General features: G+C 32.1%; 6 protein-coding genes across 7 annotated transcripts; 3 read left to right on the top strand and 3 right to left on the bottom strand.

Moving 5' to 3' along the window:
* Positions 1–15: 15 nt before the first annotated feature.
* On the bottom strand, positions 16–2,112 carry LOC128396931 (calcium release-activated calcium channel protein 1-like). Its single transcript, XM_053357581.1, has 2 exons — positions 1,964–2,112; positions 16–856 (listed from the first exon to the last, which is right to left on the bottom strand). The coding sequence occupies exons 1-2, from the start codon at positions 1,967–1,969 to the stop codon at positions 188–190; spliced, it is 675 nt and encodes a 224-aa protein (XP_053213556.1). The 5' UTR covers positions 1,970–2,112; the 3' UTR covers positions 16–187.
* Positions 2,113–2,188: 76 nt separating this feature from the next.
* On the top strand, positions 2,189–3,356 carry LOC128396936 (uncharacterized). Its single transcript, XM_053357587.1, has 2 exons — positions 2,189–2,407; positions 2,493–3,356. Exons 1-2 carry the CDS (start codon positions 2,293–2,295, stop codon positions 2,825–2,827), a joined length of 450 nt encoding a protein of 149 aa, XP_053213562.1. The 5' UTR covers positions 2,189–2,292; the 3' UTR covers positions 2,828–3,356.
* A 140-nt stretch (positions 3,357–3,496) lies between these two features.
* On the top strand, positions 3,497–8,555 carry LOC128396922 (protein phosphatase 1B-like). 2 transcript variants are annotated; one of them, XM_053357575.1, is made up of 6 exons: positions 3,501–3,653; positions 3,831–3,902; positions 4,058–5,045; positions 5,901–6,018; positions 6,611–6,713; positions 6,903–8,555. In XM_053357575.1, exons 3-6 carry the CDS (start codon positions 4,191–4,193, stop codon positions 6,985–6,987), a joined length of 1,161 nt encoding a protein of 386 aa, XP_053213550.1. In that variant the 5' UTR covers positions 3,501–3,653; positions 3,831–3,902; positions 4,058–4,190; the 3' UTR covers positions 6,988–8,555. The 2 variants fall into 2 exon arrangements, with proteins under 2 accessions (XP_053213549.1, XP_053213550.1); XM_053357574.1 differs by lacking the exon at positions 3,831–3,902 and having other exon boundaries at positions 3,497–3,653.
* Positions 8,556–9,510: 955 nt separating this feature from the next.
* LOC128397313 (cyclin-dependent kinase 20-like) lies at positions 9,511–13,690 on the bottom strand. Its single transcript, XM_053358029.1, has 3 exons — positions 13,149–13,690; positions 11,259–13,088; positions 9,511–10,986 (listed from the first exon to the last, which is right to left on the bottom strand). The coding sequence occupies exons 1-2, from the start codon at positions 13,359–13,361 to the stop codon at positions 12,198–12,200; spliced, it is 1,104 nt and encodes a 367-aa protein (XP_053214004.1). The 5' UTR covers positions 13,362–13,690; the 3' UTR covers positions 9,511–10,986; positions 11,259–12,197.
* A 147-nt stretch (positions 13,691–13,837) lies between these two features.
* On the bottom strand, positions 13,838–14,947 carry LOC128397314 (H/ACA ribonucleoprotein complex non-core subunit NAF1-like). Its single transcript, XM_053358030.1, has one exon. It carries the CDS (start codon positions 14,840–14,842, stop codon positions 14,000–14,002), a length of 843 nt encoding a protein of 280 aa, XP_053214005.1. The 5' UTR covers positions 14,843–14,947; the 3' UTR covers positions 13,838–13,999.
* Positions 14,948–15,604: 657 nt separating this feature from the next.
* LOC128397311 (golgin subfamily A member 4-like) lies at positions 15,605–19,414 on the top strand. The gene is made up of 3 exons (XM_053358026.1): positions 15,605–15,840; positions 16,408–18,858; positions 18,957–19,414. The coding sequence occupies exons 1-3, from the start codon at positions 15,751–15,753 to the stop codon at positions 19,068–19,070; spliced, it is 2,655 nt and encodes an 884-aa protein (XP_053214001.1). The 5' UTR covers positions 15,605–15,750; the 3' UTR covers positions 19,071–19,414.
* The last annotated feature ends 207 nt before the right edge of the window (positions 19,415–19,621 follow it).

The following is a 19,621-nucleotide window of genomic DNA, read 5'->3' on the forward strand; positions in this document are numbered from 1 at the left end:
AATTAAAGGATCAGCTTTCAAGAAATTTAAACTAATTATATTAATTGTGTGTTTGATTGTTTATGATTTGTTTTGAAAGTGTCCAATTTGTGTTTCTATCTTGACATACAAATGAAAAATATTACAAATGATCATTATGATTGGAGTTGATTGTGATTAGTTGTAAGTCGGTGATTATGATTGTTGATTAAATGTGTTGAATTGTGAACGGTGAACGGGAAACTGTCGACAGATCTTGAATAGAACCTTTGTCCAGTTCGAGAGCCATGTTTTCTAATTCTTTCACTTGAGTTGCTGATCGTTCATAATTGTAACGAGTTAGAACTCGATAAAAATGGGCTGCAAACACCACGAATGTAATTAGAACAGGAATTAAGATGATTGAAGAAACAAGAGCTGCTCTTTTACCGGGTTCACCTTTAGGTTGACCCATTTCCCAGAACTTGACCCAACAAAGAATGGCCACTTCGATGAGGAACAAGAAAAGTCCGAAAACATTTGAAAAGGTCCAAGCGATTTCGATAAAAGTTCCCATTTTTTCATGAGGAGAATCACGAGGATCAACTCGACCCATTTCTGAGGTCAAACAGATCGACTCGATCGAAGGAAGAATACAAATGGATATCATTAAGGCCAACATGTGAACGGAGACCAAAAGTACAGTACAAAGACCGAAGACAATTAATAAATTGGATGGAATCGGATTCTCAGGTTCGTTCGCAAATTGCACTTCAACCATCGCGACCATTGCAAATCCCGAAAGTAAAGCTGAGGTTTTGGCCGAAGTTTTTAATTTAGATCTTTTTAATTGTAATCGACGCCATACCTGAGTATCAGCTTCGTAATTCCTATTCATCTAGTTAATTATGTTGGTCGATATGAGGGTTTGATCACATGGAAAGAGAGAGAAAAAATCAAATCATGTCAATGGAAATGAAAAGTTGAGTGAACACAAAGTTAAAATTGAAACAATCAACAATCAACAGATTATAAATTATAAGTTGCAATTAAGACTCGTTGAAACAATCAACCTGGACGGTGAGTTTGATTGAGTGTCAATCAATTAACACTTAGCTACCATCTTACAAATTGTTGCAGACTAATCATTAGTACATTTTATCCTTTAATTTTATCTAATTGTTGACTTGCAACAATACAATTAATCAAGTATACTCAAAGATAATGATATCAATTATTAATATTTGCTAATGATCAGCTAATCAACTGTTAATAGGTTTACTCAATGATAGACAATAATTAATGTAATTATGAATTTAACTTTTTCTTTTATCCAACCTCTATTAACTATTTAATCACTATGGTGGTTAATCGTTGACGGTTGAATATCAATTTAATCAGTGGAAAAACTTTAATTAACTACGGTGAATCTAATCATTTGTAAGTATATTAACTTGCTAATTAATCTCTGATTATTTATTAATCTTTGATTCAAGTTATTGTTTCTGTGGGATGATTAGTTCATTTTTTTTTAAGGAAACAAATATTAATTTGGTTATTGGTTAACAATTAGTTTAAATTAGTGGCTCGGAAGTTGATTATTCATAGACAATTAATCAATTGGAATGGTCAGAAAGGTAATTAATCAATGGACAATAACAGGAAAGTAATTTGGTTATCTGGTTAATTGTTGGTAGAGTGGAAACAAAAAATATTTAATGACAGTTTGTTAATCAGATTGATTAAAAGGTGCCTGAAACTGTCAAGATTATTAAAGTTAATTGTTTAATCATTGGAGTAGTGGTAAACTTTTCAATCTATTAAACAGGTATTAATTGTTGAAGACTTTAAAATTTTCAGTTAGATTTAGATATTAACATAAATGTAACGATAATTTATCACGATGATTAATGTTGATTAGTTGTCAAAATTGTTGCACTTTGAAAATCAAGATACGATTGATTAAAAGGATTGAACAATAACTTAGAAAGAAAAAAATATTTACCTGCATTTGATTTGATTTGGTTATATAGAATTGATTGTTTAAACTTAATTTGTAAATTTAACTGAAATCTATTGATGGACGTTATTAGTTTTCATATTAAATGTGATCGATTTTCACAATTAACTATGAATTAACCATTCGCTAGATGTCACTACTAATCAGTTTCTCTTTTCCAAACAGCCGCGCCATCTGTTGACTCAAAAAAGAACAACTTTACGGTGAGTTTTTGGATTTTTTTTGTTTTCAATGTTGTTTGTTTCTTGGTGACATTTAATCTCATTTTTTTAATCAATTTCTTTGATAATCTGTGATAATTTTCTAAACTAATTATGAGTGGTACATTGTCTGTGATAAGTTTACTTTGCTTGTGTTCAATTTTCTCTCAAGTTCAATCTAATAAAGTCAATTATTGTTATGATTGCCGTTCACGTGTATCTGGTGACTGTGAGTATTTCGTCATTCGAGTTTAGTTAAATTGATTATTTCTAATTGTATTGGAGATTATTTGTTTTGTTTTTATATTATACAGGTAGAGATCCTTTTATTGGTAATGAAACAACAATAATAGATTTGATTGGAATTCGCTTAGTACCCTGTCCATCAGGCTGGTGTAGCAAAAGTCTCGAGGGTAAAGAAGGTGATACAATTATTACCACCGAAAGAAAATGTTTACCAAGACCACCAATCGATTCGGTTGAAAGATGTTCCAGAATATTTTACGAAAATAAACGAGAACCATTGTATATGTGCTCCTGTCGAGGTCACTTGTGTAACCACGGGTCGATTCAGTTGATGAACTTGCCTGTTATTTCTGTGATTCCAATTCTATCCATTTTGATAAACCAATTTCTAATTTCCAATTGACGATCAGTATTAATAACTGTCAACAAATTGAATCTCATCCATCCAAACAATTGAACACCAAAACTAAAGCACAATTTAAATCCACTATCAAACCATGAGAATACAAACTTAGACAACTAATGATCTTAAAAAGCAATTTGCAATCCAAATGACCACAAAAATTGTAAAACAATTGACCAAAAAATGACCACAATCAAAAGGAAAAGTCTAATCAACTTTCAAGAAAACAAAACAAAACAAAACAAACAAAATTCCCGCACCCGCTCAAGCCAAACACTTAAAACCGTTGACCTTTCAACTGGTTGGATTAACTGGATTAATGGACAAAAAATCCACCAAATTAATCGTAATTGTAGTTAATTGTGTTCCAAATGTAATATTAGAATAATCTAAAACCAGCAATTCCATAATCACCCAAGTGTTTTGTGAGAAAAAGAAAAAAAAATCAAAAGAAAACAAATAAAAAACGGTTAACCTAAAGAAAACAGAAAACGTAATTAATTCAAATTAAATTTCGATTATTGATCAACTAACCTTTTTCTCTCTAAATCACAATTAACTTAAAAGAATAACAATTTTATCTCTAATCATCTCACCGTATTTTCTGCTATTTATCAGCCTCTTTTCTGGTGTCGTGTATTTGGTTAGTGTTTTTGTTATTCTCCAATCTCATTTTCTCTTCTCTTCTTAACTGACTCTTTCTCTCTCTTTCATCTCTAGAAGATTTTCTCTCTCTAAGGTTTATTATTATTTCTGTTTCTCATTCTATTTAATTTTAATTCAGTGTTAATCGTGATTCTTACGATAAACATTTCATTTAAATCGGGTAAGTGAATTTAAATTTAATCTTTAATCTGTTGAGAGGAACATTCATTTTCTAAACCTCAGCAACCAAACAGATTAATTCCTTTTCCTTTTCCAATTTTCCATTTCAACCATTTGTTTTTTTCTCTTCTATTTTGTTTCTTATGTTTTGTTTCTTCTTCCTTTCTGTATATTTGAGTGATTTCTGTTGTTCTTTTCTCTCTGTTAATTATATCAATTGTTTTCTCCTCTTTGGAATATCAAGTAAAATGTAAATTCTCTTTTTGTTATTTTCTTCTCTTCCACTGACTAATCAAAATTTTCTCTCTTGTTTTCCTTTTCCATGTTTTTTTCTTCTCTCTCCTGTTAATTGTGCTTTTATTTTCCTTCTTTTTTTCTGGTTCTCTCCTCTGGTTGGTGTTGCAGTTATTCACCTAAAACTGATGTGATCATCTCTTGATTAGCTGAATTGTGCCTGTGGAAAGAGACCTACCAATCATAAGAAGCTGATAAATCAAATTTAAACTTAATAGAGAAAAATAAACGTTGGATTAAGATAATGGGTGCATTTTTAGATAGGCCTAAAACCGATAAAGTAACCGAGAAAGGTTTCGGTAATGGATTACGATATGGTGTTAGCAGTATGCAAGGATGGAGATTGGAAATGGAAGATGCTCATTGTGCCGTACTTGGTATCAATGGGTTAACAGATTGGTCCTTCTTCGCAGTGTTTGATGGACATGCAGGTCGGAGGGTTAGTGCTCATTCTGCGGCTAATCTACTGGAATCTATAATACAATCAGATGATTTTAAGAACCATGCAGAAGATTCAGCGAAAACCTCTAATGGTAAATCATCTTCTGAGAAAGTAGCTGATGGTATTCGCGAGGGTTTCCTTAAATTAGATGAGAAGATGAAAAAATTACCTGAAGTTGTCTCAGGAGAAGATAAATCTGGTTCAACAGCGGTGTGCGCCATTATTTCTCCAACACATTTTTTCCTTGCGAATTGTGGTGACTCACGAGCAGTTCTTTCAAGGTCAGGAAAAGCGCATTTCTCAACTCAAGACCACAAACCAGCTAATCCAAAGGAAAAGGAGAGAATTCAAAGAGCTGGTGGAAGTGTAACCATCCAAAGGGTCAACGGATCATTAGCAGTGTCAAGAGCTCTTGGAGATTATGATTATAAGCAAGTCGTTGGCAGAGGACCATGTGAACAATTGATATCACCAGAACCCGATTTAACTGTAAAAGCGAGAGATCCTGAACACGATGAGTTTCTCATTCTTGCTTGTGATGGTGTTTGGGATGTTATGAATAACGACGATTTGTGTAGTTTTGTTAATTACCAATTGTCAATTCAACCTGATTTAGAATTAGTTGCATCTTCCATTATCGATACATGTTTACATAAGGTTAGCTCAACAATTTCTCAATTAATTTCCTAATAATCTAAATCAGAAGACAGATAATCAAGAGTGTTATTAATCAATATGAATGAATATGAAACATACATAACACCTTGCGATAATCTAGTTACTAATCAATTTATCCTACTTTTTGATTCCTAGAATCAAGAAAATTTCTGGAAATCAAAATTTCGGATAAAACTATTAGACAGACAAATTAAATTTAGAAAATTTCCTTTCGATATTGGACAATCGAATCACCAAAACATGAATATCAATAAGATTACAGCACTTTAAGTTCACATCTTTGAATTACAATTTCTTGTGAACTTACAGTTAATCAATGGACTATAATTTTCTAATAGATTTTCGATTTTCAATGAAATCTGATTCGTCAAACAGTTAAAATGATCAGAATTTAAATTACAAAATGAATCATAATTTAAGATTTACTCTGATTGTTTCAACTCTTTCAAATCCTCACTCATTAATCATATAAACCTAATCCCTCCTAATCAACCCGCTCTTCTCAATCTCATGATTTTGTATTACATAATCATTGAGAATCAATGAAAACTTATCAATACAAATTTAATCATTCTTACCTGACATTCTCACTCCACCTTCATCTTCATCTTCTCTCTCACATTCTCCCTTCCTCATTGCCTTACCATCTTCTTGAAATCTTTCCTTTTATCATCTCACCTTATTCCTCATTCTCATGCCAACTACTAAATGTATTGATATTACTGTTGATCAATTATTCTAATTGACTATTTTTCCTTTTCAACGACAATATTGTTGAATGACAGTTATGTTGATTACTAACTCCTCCTTTTCCTTTTCTCTCTCACCCCACAGGGAAGTAAGGATAACATTAGTGTGGTACTAATTGTTTTTCCTGGTGCACCATCAATCAGCGAGGAAGCTCAAAAAAATGATCAAGAATGTAACCGAGTTTTAGAAGAGCATATAAAGGGTAATTTAAATTGATTTCTAATTATACTCACTCAACTTGTCATGTTGTTGGTAAATTTTGGTGAAATTCAATCCAAGTACAATTAACAATAATGAAATAATATCAACTCGATTACTATTACTAATCAAAGTTTATCACCTTTACAATTTAAGCTGATCCGTTACTTGTCGATTAATATGTATATTCATTAATTTAATCGTCTAATATCTTGAGTTGTCTTAACTTGATTTCGATACCAAATTAAGTCAGTAATCTAATGATAAAAATAGATAAGAGTAACATCTAAAATCTAATTATAACAGTATATTAATTAATTTTTTTCTCTCTTAGTCAAATTAACTATCGAATCTTGAAATTTCAACTAATCATGATTACTTTTAACTTTATTACCAAGTGACCTTGATGTTTTCTTGTTGAATATTTATATTTAGCGATTGAAGGTTTTCATCATGTTTAACAAACTATTTCTTTCTTTCCAATCATTTACTAATCAATCAAATTAATTTGATAATTTTCAATATCAATCTTGACCACAATCAATTTACCTAATTCATTAATTAACCTTTTTTCTTGTAATTTTCTTAATTTTCAGCTTTATTGAATTTGAATGCGAACATGTCTATCTCCTGTATCATTGATAATTTGATTTCTGAAAAGATTCCAAATCTTCCTCCTGGTGGAGGATTAGAGGCCAAGTAAGTATCGATTAACCAACACTAAGTAACTATCATTTTAGATAATAACTTTGTGATAATTAACTAAGTCAAAATGCTTAATAACAATCAACGTCATTTATTATCCATAACATTGTTATTACTAATCTACATTTTCTTTTTTATTGTTTTATTAACTTTCGATTCTTTCTTTTTCTCTCAATTTCTTAGACGAACTGTAATTGATGAAATTTATAAAAAGTTAAGACCTCCAGTGGATAAAGCTGAAGACACAAGCGGAGACAGTTCTGACTGACAACCTTAAAATTCTGGCCTTTGATAAAAATTTGGTTAATGGAAGAAATCAATCAAAAGATTACTATCATAACCATCGTTATAATTACCGAAAAAGACTTAAAACACTCGATGATCATTTTCTGTGAAAAAAAAGAAACAAATGAAAGAAAGAAAGAGAATAGGAAATAGAGAAAGACAATTAATTTGGGCAAAGAAAATCAATCGTTTACGAGGAAAACAAATCAAATGTGGAAACCAAAGTGAAGACAACAAATCAACTAAAGATCATCTCAATCAACTTAACAACATAAACCCTTCACCATGATCATTATTCCTCAATTACATACCACATTACATGCACACAACATACACACACTTACATGCATACACACAATATATTAACATAAACTTTTACTTCCTCTTTCTTTCCTTTCTTTCCTCCCTTTCCCTGACCCTTAATCGTTCTCATCATGTTAGAGATAAATATGAATCTGTCAATGTGAAAAAATCAGTTTTTACTAATCTTCTGAAAAGAGAAAATCCTTACCTTTAATCCCTCAAGTCCACATGAACATGAAAAAATCCATCCCAACGAAGGAGAAATTACAATTCACTTATGTTACTTTTAACCACCTTCTCTCATTTCCCACACCAATCCCTTGCTTTTCTCTCTCTCTCTCACACACACTCTCTCTCTCTCTCTCCATCTCTTTATAAATATATTTTTTCTATTTCCCAATGTATATTATTGGTGAAAAAATTGTCGTCAAATTAATTGTAAACAAACTTTGAGAGAAAAACTCTAAATCAAACTAGCAACCATTTTAATTGTGGAAAGACAACCGACCCAACAAATTAACATTGAGAAAACAGGACGGCCCTCACTCACCCTAATCATTACCTCATAAAACAATTAATCAACTGTTCCCATTTCTTAATCTAGTTCTTCCTTTTTTCTTTCTTAATTGTAAATGGTCTCAACCCTCGAACATAATCCGACCATTAACCATTATCAAGACCAATCCGAGATACAAAGTTGAACCCAATCAATTATTTTCCCGATAACAATTTATATCATATTAATTATCATCTTACCACACTAGACAATTTGATATTTACATATGAATTTTATCATCTCTCTCTCTCTCACTCACTCACTCACTCACTCTTTCTCGTTTTCTAAAGTTTCTTTTGCCCATCTGAAACTAACCCTTTTCTCTTTATTTCCCCCCAAAAACTGTCTAATCCACTTTTCTACAATATTTTATTACATCGAAGCTAAATTGTTATCATTCCCATTGATAATCATCATCTTCATCTTCATTCTCACTTCCTCCTCTTCCTCTCCTCGTGTATCTTTTGTTCATGAGATAAACTTCAAAGTCAAATCTGGTTCCACTTTGGGTGTTTTCAGAATCAACTCTTCTAAAACAGAATCTTACCTGAATTCTGATTCCGTGTAATCTCCCATTCTCTCAACAATCAACTCAGTATACCGGAAAGGGTGAAGACCAGATAAATAGGAAATTCACCAAGATGCAGGAATGAAATAAAATAATTTTTTCTAAAGTATTTTTCTGATAAAAATTCACTACCCAAGTTAATTTCAGTTTACCTACGAAGAGCAAAAATAAGTAACATCATCGATGCCAAAATACGATTAGAGAGGCGAGTTTACATGACGAAATTCAAATTTCACCAATCAAATTTTTCGTCAACGTTATTATAGAGAAATAGTTTTATCATTACTTTCTTATAATTTTCCTTAATTTTGATCATTTTGATCCTTTAAATTATTCCGTTAGAATCTCTTTAACAATTAGTATCTCAATATCCGACATTAGTTTCTAGTCAACCTGATATAACTTTTTCCTTTCGATTGTTATTCTTTTCTCAAAACAATCGATCATTGTTTTTATCATAAATTGTTCACTTGCAGATTCTTTGTTGAGCTAAATTGTACATTAGCACAAATGAGGTCTTAAAGCAATCGAGCGAAAGACATTGTAACTGAATGTCTAACTTATCTCGAAAAGGTAAACTCAGTCGAGGAGTTATAATGATTGAACTATCAATAGATAATTATCAATATTTAATTCAATTAACCGGGCGAAAGAATAAATTAAACTGTTTTCTTGTTTTCGATCAAGATTTAAGCCCGGTTAGAGATGAACTTACCTTAAGATACTCAACGAATGTGATGTATTAATATTGATAACTTAGAAACGAAATTAGTTAAAGGATGTTCATTACAAATTGACTGGTGGGGATGAAGGTTCCACGATCTCTTAAAAGTTAGTATCGCGCACTGGAACTGGCTCACGTTTATCGTGTTCAGATTCAAATGATATCGACCTTTCATCGACTCAGAATTCTCGTCCTAGAGAGGAATCGACATCCTCTTCTCAAGTTTCTGTGCGTTCTTATGATCGAAAGACTCTGATTATGATTTTTCAAACGAATCTCAAGTCGCACAGAAGATTTTGGATCACATTCTCAAAGATACAAATAAAGAAAGAATGTAATAATGTAAGATAGTGAATGAATATCAAGTTATATTTCTTAAGTGAAAGGAATTTATTGGTAAAGAATAATTATCGATTTTTTTGTTAGGAGTTCGTTAGGGTTTATACAAATTCAATTTGATTTCGAATTTAAAGAAATAATATCATTTTCTACAATCGGTTTGGAACAACTTTTCGATTGTCATGAAGAACACCTAAAGCTTTTGCTAACTCTGAATGAAATTGAAAGTGAGGTCGATATTCATCCTTTTCTGTCTCTTGGTCAGAATCTGCTGGATTGTAAACTGGCTGCGGTTCGTCCTCCTCATCATATCCCTCTTGACGACCTGTTCGAGTAACAAGGCTGGTAGATGTTAAATTCGCCAACATTTTTACCAAATTCAAACCTGGATCATGATTTATGAGAATTGGTGTCGATGGTGTTGTTGTCGTTGTCGTTGTCGTTGTCGTTGTTGTTGTCGTTGTTGTTGTCGGTAATTTGGTTGTAGTTGGAGGTGAAGATGCCAAAGACACCAATTTTGTCGGTAAAGATGATGATGTTATTGGGTAAGGAGACGTTGTTTCTATCGGTGAAATAGTTGGTGGGAGCATAGTGGTCGGCAAAAGAGCCTCCGAGGACTGAGTTCCAGGTATCGAATCAATCTCATCAACAAGAGCCTCAGATATCGACTTGACAGTCGTTAGATCTGTTGGCGTTGGAGTTGCTGCTTGCATCATCCAGGTTATGGGTGTCATAAGCGTGTCCATTAAAGATTGATCTGAGCCCGGAAGTTGACAAACAAAGCACAAAATCACTGATATTAAGATTCGCATGGTGTTGGATGAATGAAACGATGAAAACACTCGGTTAAAATAGAGAAAACTTTCACTTTAAATAATAAGTATCAAGTGCGAATATAAAATGAATGTCACTTGAGAACAGACTGACCTTAAATAGCTTCGACCCAAAATATGGATGCCAAAAGCCCGAAGGCAAACTTATCCCAATTCCAATTTAGAATAAACTTACTGGTCAACGAATAAAGCTTGACCTTTGGCCACCTTGGTAATCACAAGACCACCTACTTTTATCTTCTCACAGGGTTGACATTAGAACCCGGGAGATGATAACAAATCGTCTAGAAAGTTGACCCAAAGATTTTAAATCTACAGAGAGCATTTACTTTTCTCTTTGCTAGAGAACCTCAAAACTGGACAAACGCCTTTGGTTAGAGAAAGTTTGACCATTTCGTAAACTTGATATCGAAAAACCAAACATTTATTATCAATTATTACTTCCAAAGCATCTACTGTATCTTGATATCTAGACAATTAATATGATTGCTTTCATCTTCTTCTTCTTCTTCCTCAGATGGAAAGTTCAAACTCGCCCATGTAAACAGAATCGTATCTCCGCAGAAGGTTTTGTTCCATCATGTTATCTGGAACAGAGGACACCCAAGTCACCCTGTAGCCGAAGATGAGCCCGTGAGATTGATCAGAAATTGAAGAAGCTAAAAAGAGACAAAAGTGAGAATTCAATTTTTACCCAATAATTGCATCGTCCTAATCATTTAATTTCTCAATCAAAGATTAGGCTTTTCGGTCATCTTTTTCTGTTAATCTTTCTCTCAGGTATAAGTCCTAAGGGTAAAATCTTACAATTTTGATATCTTTTCGGATTCTGTGGTTGATCAGGATTGAAGTTAATCCGAAGCTTAAAGTTAATCTAAACAAAATTTTTAACCATATCTATTTAATGGTTGATATTTAATATTTTTCTTACCTTTAATATTTTTTTTCGATTGCTATTAGATACAAATTGGAACTGATAATTAAGATGACATGAAGGACAAGAACGGATAAGTTTGTCTAATTCATCAATCGAATGGCCAAAAACGATGTCGTTACTTATTCTTGTCATGCAACTAACGAGGATGGTTAGACATGGAAGAATATTTAATTACTATAATCAGGCGAAGGATATCAATCTAAATCATAGTTTTCGATTGATAAATGAAGATTATTTTTCGAAATGCGAGAATTTCTTTTCCTTGTCTCTCATTTCCTTAGAACCTCCATCTTTTATATTTTGACTCAAGAAAACAACGGGAATGGCTTAAAAGTCCACACGAATGGAGTGTAAAGCCACAGGAATCCCAATGCCGACAGTTAAATGGTTCAGATTGAACTAAAATCTTATGGAAAGAGTCCGAGAACCGATCAAAATTCAACAATCTCGAGAGACGCTGGTCTCTATTAAGTGACCGCGACAAACGTTGTTGCTTAAGCTTCTTGTTGAGCCAATTTAACGATCGAAGATGATTAGCTTGGAACTCAAGGTGTAACCTATCACGATGTGGAAAGAGCGAGCGGTAATAATTATGCGAAACCTTTCATGGATCGAGAATTTTTCCACTCGAAATTAGTTCGACTTTGGGATGTTTTCGTTCATAAAGTGACACTGGTGCTTATCACTGACATTTACGGTGCTGGTGAACTTCATGAAATGATCTTTCGAAAGAAAACTCACAAATAACCTGGAAAATGATCTACGATTTCGACTTTAAATTTCTTTCTTTTCTTTGTTGATCTGAGAAAAAAATGCACAAAAAATACACCAGAAAAATGATTTAATTCTATTTTACATTTCGACGAAATTCCTATCTAAATGGTCTTCATCCTTTGATTTGATCTTTCGAATTGGATTTACAGAACCATCTTGTTAATTGTTAGACTTGTTTTGATTTGGCGGACCAACTAATTGTCGTATTGATTGGGGTCTAGTTAAAAATCGTTCATCAAACGAGCCTTTCTCATTGATCATACAAACTGCCGATGATACATACGAGTGATCCATCATTTGATTAGCTGTGGGTCGATGTTGATATTTAATTAATTGTCTGATAAAATCAACAGCTAATGGATCCTGACAAGATGAATACAACTTTTCATACCAAGTTAATTGGTTTGCATTTTGATCAAAAACGATAATTACTTTATTGTAATCAGGCATTTTACTTGCCCAATCAATTGGTGGTTGACCCAACGATTTAACAACCAAACATAATTGCTCAATATCAGATTCACCTTTGAATAGAGGCCATTTAGAGTTCATCTCACTGACAATACAACCAACTGACCACAGGTCAATTGACCAATCGTAATCATTTGACCCATACAATAGTTCAGGTGGACGATACCAACGAGTACAAACTTGATGAGATAATAAACAATTGGTTGATTGTTGATTGGATGAAGTTGATGATGATGAGTAGTAAGTTAACTGATCATCATGATTAAGATTAAAACCTTTAGCTGGAGTTAACTGTTGATCACAATTAGCTGATTGTGGTAAAAGTCGAGCTTGACCAAAATCGGCCAATTTAAGTATCCCTGACCAATCAATCAGTAAATTACTTGGTTTCAGGTCTCGGTGAATAATTGATTGTGAATGACAATAAGATAAACCATCAAGTATCATGTAAGTGTAAATTGATCGTTGAATATTAGTTAAATTGTATTCGTAAATCAGTGTAGTTAAATTAACTGGATACAAAGGGAAAACCATATTAATCGATGAGCCTTGAACAAAAACATCAACCAATGGAGTAATCTGTTAATCAAGTCACTAATTAGAAATCAACCATCAAATTTTCATCAACAATTAACTCACATGTAAATGTTTATCCAGTAATTGTAATGATTTAATTTCCCTGATCACCGATAAAGACATTGCTTTTTTCCGTATGAAAACTCGTTTAATTGCTAACAATTTATCATCACGATCACCGCTTGGGACATAATCAACATGCGACGATTTAATTGCTTTTAAAACTATCCCATGAGCACCAGCACTTATATTACCAATTATTTTATACTTGTCCATTTGATTGTCAACACACAATTAAACCTTAATCACGGAAAGTGGCAAATGAACCGAGCAAAAAAATTAACCTTCGAGGAAAATAAACATTAGTAGTCATTGGATACTCTGTTTTTCCTTACCACTTTTCACCTTAAATTGTAACCTAACATTTGAATATCTTGATTAATGATTAACTTGCTCTCTAGATTAAATAATTAAAATGTGAACAATTTTCAAACAATTAAGTTAAATACAACAAATTGTTTCCCTTGTTAATTGTCCCATTTTCTTTGACTTCACATCTCTTTGGGGCTGAAAACTAATGTACATTTGTGAGATTTTCCTCTCGAAATAATTAACAATACTTATTATTTTCTATTAATTTATCGCCATTAGATTAATTAATTCTTCATCTTTTTACAATTTCAACCGTTCGATTACTAGAAGTAGGATAATGAATAATAACAACGTGATCAGATTATCGTAAGTACGATCAATTGACTAATTGAATTGCAATTTAATTCAATGACCAGAAAGTGGAAAATTAATTGTGAATAAATAGAAAACACTTTCTAATATACAAAGCAAATATTAAATAAAAAAATAAAAAATTGTAATGGCGATGATCATGTACATTGATTAGTTGACTGATTGTTGATCTAAGTTGATAAAGAGCAATTAGCAACATCGGAGGCAAGAGTTTCTTTTTCAATTTCAATTTCAAGTTGTGATTCCTCAATTGATTCAGTTGTATTCAAGGAAATGTCCGATTCTCCTTCTGTCCTTTGTAAATCATTTGATTCGATTGGTGGATCATCTTCATCTTGATTAACTTTTCTTTTTCGATCCTTCCTGGCCTGACGTTCCTCTTCATCGTCGGAATAATCTATCAATTCTTCCGGTGGTTCATTATCGTTTTTCCATGAAGCATCTGATCCTTTAAGTTTCTTTAAATCTTGATAGAAAACGTATTTGGTCAAAGGTTCAGGCCAATTGGGGATAAAATAAACTGGACTATTGACTCGAATGCCTCGACTGGTTATCTCTTCAAGGGAATTGAACCGAACGGCATAAAATGGATTCACGACTGGACCAAAGGTATCATGAATTCTGCCCAAGGGTGAACAGTCTCGGAGAAATAGAACCGAATCAAGGTCTAATGGTGGTTTACCTTTGAAAGAAATTACAATCACTAATTTACCGGTTATGTTTGAAACTCTTCCGATTTGATCAAGTTCTTCAAGAGGAGCTTTCAAATCTAATGGTTCCACCGGTGGTAATTCATCTAAGGCAATTTCTCCTTCCGTTCTGATTAATTGTTGGTGGACTGATGAAGGTGCCGGTAATTCAGATTCCATGCCACATATTTCTTGATCTTCTACTAATGAGGAATCAATTTGTTTATTATCGGAGGACAATTTATTCCTGGTTGGTGATGCAGATCGAGATGAACACGATGAAGACGAAGAGGAAGAGGAAATGTCAATCTCATCTTCATTCATATTTGTTTAATTATTTAAGAAGAAAACAATTAATCACAGAAAAAAAATCCAATAACCACACAATTTAATTGTCCAAACGATTTAAAAACGTTACAAATGAAAACAATTCAAAAAATCACATGGGTTGGATTCGATATTGTAAATCGTAAGATCTTGGATCGGATACTATTTCTAATCAACAATTTGTTAATTGTTACAATTAGGCTTCTCCCAACCAGTTAGATTAGTTGATCTGATCATTTGATCTAATTAAATCAATTGAGTGGAATATTAATTATAAAAGTTGCGTTTCTTTTTTGACTTGATCGAAACGTTCACTTTGAGATTATCTTTCGATTTCGATTAGTAAAATTAACTCAATTGTTACATCGAACAATTAGTAAATTTATTGATTAGAAGATAATTTTACTAACTCTAATTAAGACATTGAATCGTTTAATTAGAATGATGAATATGAAGTTGATTGAAGTTCTTTCAAATGAATGAATTCTTTGAATGTAAAGGAAACAAAAGTAAAATTATTTTCCAGGAATTAGATTTAACTGATTTAGTTAATTTTCCTTTTAATTATTGATTCGTAGTAATTTTCATTCGTTAATTGGGACAGAAACTTATTGCAATTAATCTTAATCGTTAACTTTTTAATCGTAATTCCAATTGATTCAGTCAATCAAAGATTCGATCCCAATATCGAACATCGAACTTTTCTATCGGATATTATTCGATATATCGAATGTTGTGTTTACGTTTTAATCTATTCAATAGATTCTATTGTAATGTTTATCTCTCATTAACTAATGTTAATCAATTTCTTTTATCGCAATTAACCGTCTTATTGGTTTATCGGGACTTGAAATTATTCTCGCATTGATTGGTTATCATTCTGATGATTCTTAACCGTCATCATAATGTTCAAGAAGTTGAAAGATGAAATTCAACAGAAACAAGGATTTACCTCTAATCTTCTTGAAACTGGTGTCGGACTCATTGACAATTTAGTAAGTTGATTAATTTGATTCTGTTGATTTGATCTATTGAATTTTTTTCTCTTTCTATTTGTATCTTACTCTATTGTTCCAAGACAACAATTAATACTCATCTCTTGTTTTCTCTGGTGATTATTTTAATTTGATTGACCATCTTCCAAGAATTGTGACCATTTCTTATCATCTCCTTATAAATCTTACCTTATGATCAAACAAATTTGAATAATCAACTACAAAGAGTTGATTTAATTTCTGTTTCTAGTTTCGATTCCTAATCAATCAATATTTCATTCAGAATAAGATCCATAAGAAGAATCAATTTGAGTCACATTTTTTTGACTCTCCAAATTGATCCATTGAATTGATTACTTAGTCATTTGCATGTTGAGTTGTATAGTTTTTTATGCTAACATGATCTTCAGTTATCAATTCAATTTAGATCATTTCTAACTGTTCTTAATTGTAGAAATAAATCCTTTTATGGGCTTTGATTGTAAATCTACCATTTTAATTACTCCTTTTATCTCATTTCTTGATTTCTAATGAATTTTTTTCTATCATTTCCATTTGTTGTTTTAGGTTTCGAATGTAAAAAATTTCGATGGTAACAATCCATCGACCAGTACATCTCGTAGTCATTCACCACGTTCAACTATATCAGAGAATATGGATCAGTTAACTAATTCAAGTAATACCGTTGATTCATCTCAATTCAATCCAACTCTTAAAGAGCCGATGGTTTCTGTTGCACCACAAAAAGATAAGGTTGTACCATCAGGGAATGAGACTGTTAATCAAGTAAAGAAACAAGAAGATTTGATTCAATTAGCTGATAATAATGAACCATTGCAGAGAGAAGTTGAATCTTTGAAGAAAGAAAAGTTTGCTCTTGAGGAGGAATTAGCAACAATCAAGGATCAAATACAGATTGACAATAACGAATTAGCTGATATAATCGCTCAAGCTCAAGAAAAAGATCAAGAGTTAAGAAATTTAGAGAAAAGATGTTCAGACCTCGAAAATCAACTCGATAAAGTTCAGAAATCACTACAGACCAAAGAAGAAGAATATCTGGAAACTAAAGCTGAATTGGAGGCAATGAAAGAAGAAAATTCAATCCTCAAGACTCAAATCGAACAACAAATCGAAAAGCTTGAAGAACATGTTTCCAATTCTTTACAAACTAAAGAAAGTGACATGAAAGAATTACAAGAAAAATATAACCAATTGGAACAAGAAAACAACAGTTTAAAAAGTAATTCAACAGATAATGGAGCCGAAATCAAACAATTAACCGATGAATTAGTCACCAGAAAAACCGAGATTGATAAATTAAAAGAAGACATGAAAATTTTGGAGAACCGTTTTCACGAGGAAAAGGATGAACTGAATTTAAAAAGTAAACAACAGTTTAATCAAATACAAGAGAAAAATCAACAATCACAATCTCTCCTGGAAGAAAAAGATTCACTGTTAACAGAAAAGGAAACACGGATTAAAAAATTGGAGGAAAGTCTATCATCATACCAAACACAATCAGATAAATTAACGAAATCTCTGATGGATAAAGATCAAACAATTGCTGATCTGAAAGAAAAATTACTCGAAACTGAGAAAAGTGCAACGGTTAAAACTCGTGAACTGGAAAAGGTCAAAGAAACGAAAGAAGGTACAATCAAGAAACTGGAAGATGATGTGAAGAAATTGCGAGAAGACTTGAAGAAAAAGGAAGATACGTTGACGGAAAAATCATCGAACACAAAGAAATTGGAAGAGACTGTAGCATCATCGAAAACTAGAATGGTTAAATTGGAGAAAACCTTGGAAGAGAAGACGAAACAAATCACTGAATTAAAAGGAAAACTAATTGTTTCCGAGGCTGCTCTAAGTGACAAATTGGAAGCAGTTAAAAAATTAGATGATAGTGTATCATCTTACAGGGGAAAATTGGCCAACATGGAAAAAGTGTGTAAAGAGAAAGATGAACTGATAAATGAACTAAATCCAAAAGTTGATTCGTATATGAAACAATTGATTGAGAAAGATTCAGTGATAGAAGATCTTGTAAAAGATAAATCATTGTACGAGGAAAAGGAGAAACTGTTTACAGATAAAGAATCGCTGATTCAGTTATTGGAAAAGAAAGTATTGGAAATGGAACAGCTGATGGAAAATAATGCGGATCAATTATCTTCATGTAAACTTACACACACCAAGGAGATTGAGGGTTTACAGGATGAAAATAGAAAAGAGTTAAATTTATTGGAGAAACAATATGAAGCCAAATTCGCATCACAATCATCAATTCTGAAGCAATATCAACGTGAAAATAGTGAAGCCAAAAGTGAACTGGATTCATTGAGAGCTCAGTTAAATGAGATAAAATCCTTGAATGAATCTAATCTTAAGGAGAAAGAGGAACAAATTGTTAACTGTAATAGTGAATTAAGCCAGTTAAAGATTGAATTGGAAGATTTAAAATCAAAACAATCAGCTAATCAGGAGACACTTTTACAAGTTGGTTTACTACAAAATGAGGTGAAGGAGAAACAAACATCAATCGACTCTTTAAATGACACTATCACATCTTTAGAATTAAAAGTTTCAGAAAAACAAAGTGAAATAGAAAGTCTAATGGAGAGATTTAACAGTTCAGAGGATAAAATCATCTACGATTATAAAAAGGAAATTGATTTACTGGAAACTGAATTGTCGGAGAAAAATTCAGCACTGGAAGAAGTTCATCAACATTATAAGCAAATTTTGGATGAAAAGGAGACACAATTAAAGCAAATTCACAACGAATTTAATTCATCATCAGTTAATGAACACTCTTTCCAGGTTAAGGCCATGCAGAAATCACTGTTACAATATCAGGAGGAAAACTTGAGACTGAAAGAGTTGCTTGATATTAGACAAAAACAAGAATCTAACAATTTGGGTAACACTTCATGTAATCTTCCTGAACCCACTGAATATGAATATCTCCGGAATATCATATTTGAATATATGATGGGAAGAGAGCCAATGGTATGTTGACCAATTAATTATAACAATTTAATTTCTCGATGTTTTTTATTGTTAAATCCTCAGCTAATTGTTGTCATGTCAATTTTTTCACTCCTCAGACTCTTGCCAAGGTGATAGCTGCTGTATTGAGATTCAGTAATGATCAAACGGAACAATTAATCCGACGACAAGAGCATCTTATTGCTACAACTAGTTTAATGCCATTAAGATGATTGATTAATGATTAGTTACAATTAGTTTAATATATTTATCGAAAAACAAAATTTGTATTAATATTTTCATACTTATGAGAGGAACCACATTGGAATTGACAATAATTAAGGAAACAATCAAAAAGAAACCTACCAAACTATTGATTGAAATACGTGCAAACAATTCTGTTAATCATCGCCAATTTTGTTACAATTAACGATGATAATTTTTTAATTTTTCCATCTTATCATTAACCCTCCACTTTACCAATTAACTTTCTCAAATATCTCTTTTCCTAATTCTAATCTCTCCTCTTACTGAGTAATTTAATTATATCTCATTTTGTTTAATTTAATCAAGATAATTATCATTTCTAATATTTAATCATCAACAGATCTACAAAATTGTATATTATGATTGTTGTTGAAAAGGAAAACAATTCCTCAACCTGATCTAATTTAACTCGATTAATCCGGATTAGTTAATCGGATTGTTTGAAACACGATGACAGTTAATTAGTGACATTTGTCTATCCAACAATCAACAATTGAATTAATTTGATTGGTCAACA

The sequence above is a fragment of the Panonychus citri genome, unplaced genomic scaffold (genome assembly GCF_014898815.1).
Source record: "Panonychus citri isolate SS breed McGregor unplaced genomic scaffold, ASM1489881v1 Contig00028, whole genome shotgun sequence".
NCBI lineage: Eukaryota > Metazoa > Arthropoda > Arachnida > Trombidiformes > Tetranychidae > Panonychus > Panonychus citri.